We start from the raw sequence: 8862 nt of genomic DNA, 5'->3' as shown, positions 1-8862 counted from the left end.
GGAGCGCAACAACTGCCATGTAACCGATCTTCCATTAAAATCAAAGTGACCTAGAAGTTATGAAAATAAAATTGGAGTTGCTGAAGGAATTTCACCAAGTTCATCTTTAACTCTGGCAGGAAGGCCAGAGATAAACGATGTGGCAGATAGTCTTGCAAACAAGGTTGCATCTATTAATTTTGACAATGTTTTGTATTTTGATACTGCACATATGTTCTTGCATAAACTCTTGTTGAACGATCATTTGTGTACTTTTGGTCGTTGTACTTTGAATCTCTGCACTTTGTCGGTTGTTTTGAAATCGTAATGGAACGATCGTTTCCTTTTATGTTAAAGAAAAAACTTTATAATCTATATTTCACAAATTCGGCTCAATTACACATAATTATATGAATTTGTTTGATGCCGTTAAATCAAATAAATGAATTTGAATTTCGCACATATTTCGTGTGACAGATATCTGCGAGCTTTGTCAACTGAAGTACGAAAAAACATCAAACCGAAAGAGTAAATAGTGCCCATAACACGAAAGAAAGAGTAATTAGTGAGAAAGATTCGTGATTGACAAAAAAAAAAAAAAAAAAAAATTATTTGAAAATGAAAAGAACAAATAATAAAAAAAAAATGAGGAAACACAAAAGTCATGAATCCTTTTACTTTAGTGCTTGTGAGCTTACCCTACTTGCCTAAAATGATAATGTCTTAATATGTTAAAAGAAGAAACTTAATCATAACTCTAAATTTGTCATTTTGTGACCATTATGGCTAAACCCTACATAAGTCGGATCGAATCGACGGTTCACAAATTATGATATTTAACCTTCACTCGAATCTTATATACACGATCGTGATTCGAAACTTAATCATAAATCTAAACGATATGTTTTTTGCTATAATAGTTTAAATTCATTCACATTTATTGATTTTCTTGATACTCAGCTCAACAACCCGAGGGTATAAATTTTTTATCTAATTTTATTTCGGCCACCAAACGAGGATCCTCGATCGATGCCTTTAAAGAACCTTTCAAAACAATCATGGGCATCTCAGAATAGCATATCTCACTTATATAATCCACATAAATGCAAAGAACTTACTACACATTAAATGCAACATACTAAGATTCCTTCATGAACTTTTCTTTTCTCTCACTAAAAACTTTCTTCCACAATTCAATACTAAATGCAGCACCAAAAGTAAATGCTCAAGAAAAAACAACAAACATGCAGAAAGCTTCCAATTTTCTCAAAAAGAGCAAAAGTCACTTAAGATTAATCGAATTTCTCTTCTTACAACATGTAATCACCCCCCCCACAAATCTTGCCCCCCCACCCCCACCCCCATGGGAAACTTATGTACACGAGCAATCAATCAAGCCGATTCCCAAAATAGATGTGTCCGAGAAATTAGGTGCAAAAGGACTTGAGATGAGAATACTATTCACGTATTGGCCGATTCGGAAGGCAACTTGGGGTGGTTGTGTTCGCCTTCGTAAGTGACAATTAGCATCGAAGGTTCTTCCAAGCATCTTTCCACGTGTTTCCTTGCCGGACACCCTCTCAAGCTACTACACTTATAATATCCCCTGCACCCGATAACGAAAAATAAAATTATCATCGGATTAATCAAAATGTATTGAAGGTAACATACATATCAAAATGGAGTAATTACTGATTATAGGTAAAAACTACCTCATTCGAGATAGCATTAAACTCAATAGCCCGAATAAAAAATGGTAAGATTTGTTGCCAATCACTTATCGAACAAATACTCGACACAACAATCTTACGCAAAATGTATTTAATTCTGCATGCACTCGACGACAAAGAGTTGAATATAAAAACAGAGTGAGTTCCCAAACAGCACAACCAAGAAACCGTGCACCGAATTCGGACAGGACGTAAGCAGAACAAAATTAACATAACTTGATCGGGGAAAAAACAGCTTTAAATGAATTTACAAACACATTCTATAATATAAACGATTACCGGCAATCAGTTGGAAGTCGTAAACGAAGCAGTAAATGGAGAGAGTGAACTAAAGCAATACCTTGGGTGAGGAGAGCCTTTGATTGGTTTCTGACCATATTTCCTCCACGAGTATTCGTCGGGCGGTATATCCGCTAATTTGTTACTTATAGCAGGTACTTTGATAGACCTTTTCACCCGGTGCTTCCTACATTCCCGAAAAAACAATCGAATATTAAAAACTGAAAAAAAAAACCCGGAGAATTGAGGCGACCGACCGTAAACAAGAACTACCTCTTCTTCGAGCAATGACATCGAGCACTGCCGCCACATTTGACGCTACCATCTTCTCCCCTTCCGTTGCACCGTCTCTTGTTATGGTACGAGCTCTGATCGGCTGACCGAGCTGCCCCGATCAAACGGAACGAACTTCCATCCAGATTGGCAACGGTGCCGTCCATGCTCAACGAAGAGATAAACGACCTAGTGGACGACATTGTTGGGGTGCAAGTGGAGCTGTCGAAATTGAGGCTGATGCCGCTGTTGCTCCGCCGATACATGAGCTCAGCCTGCTGCTTCAACTGCTGCTGCTGCTGCTGCTGCAGTTGGAATCTCTGCTGCTGTTGTTGGTGGTGTTGTTGGTGGTGGTGGTGGTGGAGAAAGTGGGAGTTTGGTAATGGTGTTTGTATGGCAAGTTGGAGGTTTTTGCCATGGGAGCTCAATTCAAGAGAAGGGTTTTTTCCGGTGTTGGCGGTGGTGGGGGGTGGTGCATTTTCTTGGCTGATTTGGAGGAGGTGGTGGAGGGGGTTTTGTTGGTGGTGGTGGTGGTGGTTGTTTTCTGTTGTGGTGGTGAAGATTGGGTTTTCAAGAAAGATGTTTTGAGGGAAAGGGGTTTGGAATTTCTTGGACTTTCTCACTCTAGCATGGCCGCAATTGGGAGAAGAAGAAGTGAGGAGAGAGACAACTTTCTTGAATTTGTGGACTGCATCACTTGTTTGCTCTGCTAAATTCCTGGTTTGGTTTTGATCTTGATGGTGTTTGGATAAGATGTTAATTACTCTGTGGCAACTCTCCACAGCTGAAATATTTGCCTTTTCAATCTCCTCCATTGATTCTCTCTCTCTCTACACAGAAAGAAATCAAGAAACAAGGATAGAAAGAAGAAGAAAAAAAAACCCTAATTCCCAAATTAAAAAGGGGCAAAATCCATATGTTATCCAAAGAGGCAAAAACTGAAAACCCAGATAATCAGAAGCTCCATTTATGGCAGCAGACAAATTAGGGCTTCTTTAAAGCAATCAAAGAAGAGATTCATTTCTGCAGCATAAGGGGGTTGTGAAAATTAATCAAGAACCCTCAAAAAAAAAAAAAAAAGATGAGAGAGAGAGAGAGAGAGGAGAAAATCCAAGGAGCGAAAAAAGAGTGAAAGGTGAGGAAGAAAAGAAATCAAGAACGGAACTTTAGTTGGACTTTAGGAGGAAAAAATGGCTGAGAAAAAATTAAAAACCCTAGATTCTTTAAATCTCCATAGGGGAAGAGAAAAATTTGGGATTGAAAGGTGTGAAAGAGAAGACTTTGCTTTGCTTTTTTTCTTTTTCTTTTTCCTTTTGCCAGGGAAAATTGACACAAACCCCAGAAGAAATCCCTTTTTTTTTTTTTAAATTAATTAATTAATAACTCTGCTACAAATTATTACAACGAATATTATACTCGGAATGATAAATATATTGTATTCTATTCTAGAGAGAGAGAGAGTTAGAGAGAGAGAGAGGCATTTGGCATTAATTAAAAAAACCTGCGCACAAGGGAAGCTCAGAAGTGAAACTGCCGTCTCTGTCGCAGATTTCAAGGTGGGGTCCACTTTGGACTTTGTATTCCTTTTTTACTTTTTTTTTATTTTTGATTTTATTTTTACTAAATAATAATAGTGGAGTAATTATTAATATTTTTAAGACAGGGGATTTGTATTAGAGCGATGCTTTTGCTTCTTCCAATGCAAGACTTATGTCTTGTCCTTTTGCTTTCAAGAGCATCTCTCTCTACGTGTTATTTTTGTAATTTTTTTATCTTATGGACCAACAGTTGCAGCATCCAACTCAAGTATTGATTTTTTATTTATTTTTTTTTCCTGTTTTTTTTTCAGGAAATATATGGAGTTGATTATCAATTCGACCTGAAAATGTACAAAAATGACTACAAAATGAATTTATTTAATTAAATTTGCTGTTTAAAAAAAAATTAACTTAGGATCTACAAAATGGGCACAAAATATAAAATCGAGCTCCAGCCCAATTGACACAATTCTTGATTTCCACTTAAAAAATTAAACGAAGTGGACCTCAATAAAATAGTAAAAAGTTCCCGGACCTTCATTTATAGGGCAAATTACGGTCACTCTCACAAGATAAATTGAATATATGAAAAAATCATTCATGATTGCATAATTATAATTATCCACCGTGTCCGTAACTATATATTTTCTTACAGATCGATTTATACAGTGTCAAGTTTATCTACTGAAAGATGATTTTTTTTTTAAGACAATATATAGTTTAGAAGGATGGTCGTAATTTGATCTTATCTCAGGAGGTGATCGTAACGTGCCCATTATAACCAGAATCTACACCGTGCATATGCAGTTTAATTGATGATTTTTTAAAATATTAACATAGATTCATTTAAGGCCAAATCTCACTAATGATCTATCATTTTGATACTTAGTCCATTTTAGTCATTCTTGTCTCAATTTTGTCCTTCATCTCTATAATGCATCTCATTATAATCAATTGGTGTATAAATTGTTAATTTTAACGGAATATCCTTAAGGTTGAACGAAATATTCCATTCGTTAATTATTTTTGAAACATTGTGAATAAATAATTAACTTTATAATTTAAAAATAATATTTGCAACCCAGAAAAATATAACTCATAAAAAATAATCATTTATATTAATATAACTTCAAATTAATTATACAACATATTGATTTATATTAATATAAAAACATTCATTTAATTTTTTTTTTGATTTTATGTTAATATTTAAAGAACTAATTCGATTGTAAATATTTTTCTATTGTTTATATATTGTGTACGGTTTATTAAAAATAATTATTAGAATGGAATATTCAATCCATTAGATAAAATATTCCGTTAAATTTAACAAAATTATACACCACAGGATTATAATGAAACAAATTTTAAACTAGTGCATACCTGTTAAGAAAAACTACTAAATGTTCATATGTGTGATAAATAAACTAATAAAATGACTAAAAAAATATATCTTAATTGTTTAACCATTCGTTATCTTACTATCTATGTATGCTCTTGCTAGAAATGCCATATGCTCTTGCACATGATATAAGTGTTAAAGTAGTGATCGGCAAACCAACTTGAGGTTGTGGTTTTTTCTATAGTTGTCTGAAACAATCTATTTTGTATTAATGAAATTCATCTTTTGACATTTTATATATATTATTCAATGCATGCGCATAGATATAGTCCTTATATTTATTGTCTATTTTGGATTGGTCTAGTAGAATCGTGAGATAATTTATAAATATAAGTAATGTAACTGTAAAACCAGTGCATAATCGAAGGATTACACCAACAATGATGATACTTGTTTTCCCTTTTGATACTAGCACTTAGTGTATGTGTACCGCATGTCATCGGCGGTATTGTGCCATCGACATACATAAGTGGGTGCTTATATAGATGAGTTCACTGAATTTCCTCGCCTTAGAAATTTCTAAGCGGTTTTCACTTATCCAGTAGAGGTTTATATATATGGTATAATTGTATACCATTAATACTTAAACCCAGACATCACCGTGAGTTCATTAGATGACTAGCTATATCGTGAATTATCTCTGAGTCTCCTCGAAGACTGCTCCAATGGCCAATTTCCGTACAGTCTAAAATCTAGCTACTGTAAAGTTTGTGCATTTTAGTAGGGGATTCGCACAATAATAATTCATCGGATGTAATGTGTATTCTATCAGTTTGTAATCCATGATTTTCTATCCAGAATAGATAATGGGGTGATTATAGATAAGGGTTCCTTTGAATCACACACGGCAGAATTATATAACTTAGAACGTTCACACAATTATCAAACTAATAAGAGGTCTTGGTCAACCAATGCCTCTTATTTCATCAGGACATGCCATTGATGAAATCATATTGTACACGAGCTATATCACATGGTTCTTGCAGACACTTCATTTGTATTTAGGGAATCATGATACGTTGTTGCTAGGCACCAATCTTGATTCAATGGGTATTCAACGATTAGATATGTGATTGATCTAAGAAGAGTCTTACCTTAACCGGGACTCTAGGGAAGAGTTTGCCTATGAACAATGTGTTGTTCGAATCACAAAGACTTGAGCGTCGTCAACTGGTTTACACCTAACCATTGAGGGTCATACTGCTTGGGACGAGAAGCTCTTAATAAGACGAGCTAGTATTGAATTAAGTTGTTAATCTTATGTGATATGATCCTAACTAGCTCCAACACAAAGAATTGGAAGAAGAGACAGCATGTGAGTTTAATGAAGTTGTTCGTGTTCATAATGATAAGAATCAGTACAAGGGAGTTGATTGAAGAACCGATGGTTTGGAACTGAAGAAAAGAAAGAGGGAATTTGTTTGACTAATCCAATTCCATGCATCCGAGATTCTCGCTTATTTCTGGCAGTCTTACCATTCGGGTAATAACTCTCTTATCCGAAGTCCAATTAAGGTGATTCTAATTGCTACGGAAAGCCAACTTAAAGATCTAAAACTTTGGTGTTTTGATCCGAGAGAGATTCGGTGTGAAAAAGGTCAGAAATCGAGCTTGAAGTCAACACACGTGCACAGTCAAGTGTCTACTCGAGTTATGAAGAGTGTTCGTATGGTCGACTTGATGTTTGGAGTTTGTATTTTATTATATTACGTTTTAATATTAGGATTTAATATATTTTTATCATATTAGAGTTCTTTGTGGTTAGGATTTTCTTATTTATTAGTTTCCTTATTATAGTTTAGGTAATAGTCATTTTCTTTGTGAAAAATGAGTCGGTTTAGATCTTATAAATAAGCTGCCAATTTGGCTTATTTTAATGGACGAATTTTAATGATTAAATGGAGTTTATTCTCTTTGGTTCTTTAAGAATTGTTCGAACATTTCGGTGGATTCCGTTTGTTCACCCCGACTTATCAATCGATCTTTTGCAATCGATTGTGGCGTCTTCGCATACCAAGGTTCTTGCCTCTTTATAGGCAACGGGTCGCGGTTCTACCCTTTGATCCCTTCTTTGGACGGTCCAGGATTTGAAATCCGAAGTATTGATACCGGGTCTCGTCACGATGTTGGCGTGGTTCGTGTCATTATGATAGTTAGATTGAATCCAAGTTTCGTAACTGTTAATTACGGATTAGAATGAAGAAAGACCGGAGAAATGAGTGAACTTTCTAAATTTGGAAAAAATTCTGATTTAGAAAGTTTACAGTATTGGAACTTGGAAGTTTCTGATTTTTGAAATTGAAAACTTGTGGATGGCACTCGTATTGACAAGAACGTTGTACTCGTGGTGAATATGTAATCGTTATTTTTTTTAGAGTAATCGTTTGGGAGAAACGAAACTTAAAAGGCATCGGACTTAAGTTGCTTAACGGGCGGCTTAAGAAGACCGAGTGTTATATATTAACATCTATGTCGCAAAGAGTTTACATGGAAAGACAACAATTGCATGCATGTTTATTTCGTAGGTCTTTGATTCATATTGTTGCTGAAATTTTCTAGAATAATGTGTTTTACATTTTCTTCTAGTTTAGTAGTTGATTACCATAATTTAATATTTGATTACTATAATTTAATTTATAGTTGATTTCTATAATATATTTAGTAGTTGATTAATGTGATTTAGTAGTTGGTTAAACTATGTTATTTTTTAAGTAGATGTTTTCGCTATTTTTTTATTACTGAATTGTGTTGAATGTCACTGTATTACAGATTGTTTTTGTCAATTTTGAAGTTGGTTATATTCATCAACTACTATTTTAGTAGTCGATTTCATTAATTAACTACACTTTAGTTGATTAATATTATAGTCGCTTAATATACCACACATGGAAAAAAAGTTTAAAAAAAATGAAGAAAATATAAATTTAATTTTTTTTAAGAAAAAAATTAGAATAAAAAAAAAAGTAAATAACAAAAAACGAAAAATAACAAAAAAAAAAAAAAAAAAAGACGAAATGGATGCGTAATGGGAAAAAAAATAGTGAAAAGGTAAATCTAGGATGGAAAAGTAGCATGAATTTATCTTAAATGGTGAAAATATGAATGTATTTCTCCCTACTATGCTTAGGGGTTCCGTTTTATCTAAGAACGCCTTTCGTATAAATATATTTTAGATAATCGATTAACTATCTTCAATAATTCTTACTCCCGAACACTTAATTACGTAGCAATTTAATATTTAATCAATATTCATTGACCCAAGAGCGGCGCACCTTATCAAAACGTTGGCCAAGAAACGGACCCCGTTAACCAGAGCCCAATATACTTTTGTTGATAACAGTGAGTGTGTAATACATGTTAGCCGTTGCACAAAACGGAGTGGGGCCGGGATGGTGCTTATCGTGCGCCGGGGGTACGTATGATAGCATTATGTGGACCCCACAGTCAGGATTAGCGTTGACCTCACCCAACACCAAGATGTACCTCTCACGCACGCATGCACCTTCATCATTCCACTTGGCTTACAATATTAATAAATTTTCATCAATTTCAAATGCAATATTGTAACTTGTACTTGCAAGTATATCTAATAATAAAAACAAAAAGGTATAAAGATTAGAGTAAAATAGTTAAAAATTGAAATTGCGAAAAAATGAAAATC

At 34.3% G+C, this 8862-nt stretch overlaps 1 protein-coding gene across 1 annotated transcript; it reads right to left on the bottom strand.

Moving 5' to 3' along the window:
- Nucleotides 1–1224: 1224 nt before the first annotated feature.
- On the bottom strand, nucleotides 1225–3807 carry LOC105950230 (putative WRKY transcription factor 21). Its single transcript, XM_012973576.2, has 3 exons — nucleotides 2262–3807; nucleotides 2050–2175; nucleotides 1225–1585 (listed from the first exon to the last, which is right to left on the bottom strand). The coding sequence occupies exons 1-3, from the start codon at nucleotides 3074–3076 to the stop codon at nucleotides 1441–1443; spliced, it is 1086 nt and encodes a 361-aa protein (XP_012829030.2). The 5' UTR covers nucleotides 3077–3807; the 3' UTR covers nucleotides 1225–1440.
- Between the last annotated feature and the right edge of the window lie 5055 nt (nucleotides 3808–8862).

This window comes from Erythranthe guttata, chromosome 14 (genome assembly GCF_056151865.1).
Source record: "Erythranthe guttata isolate IM_541 chromosome 14, IM_541, whole genome shotgun sequence".
NCBI classification, from domain to species: domain Eukaryota; kingdom Viridiplantae; phylum Streptophyta; class Magnoliopsida; order Lamiales; family Phrymaceae; genus Erythranthe; species Erythranthe guttata.
This window is presented reverse-complemented; position numbering and strand designations above follow the sequence as displayed.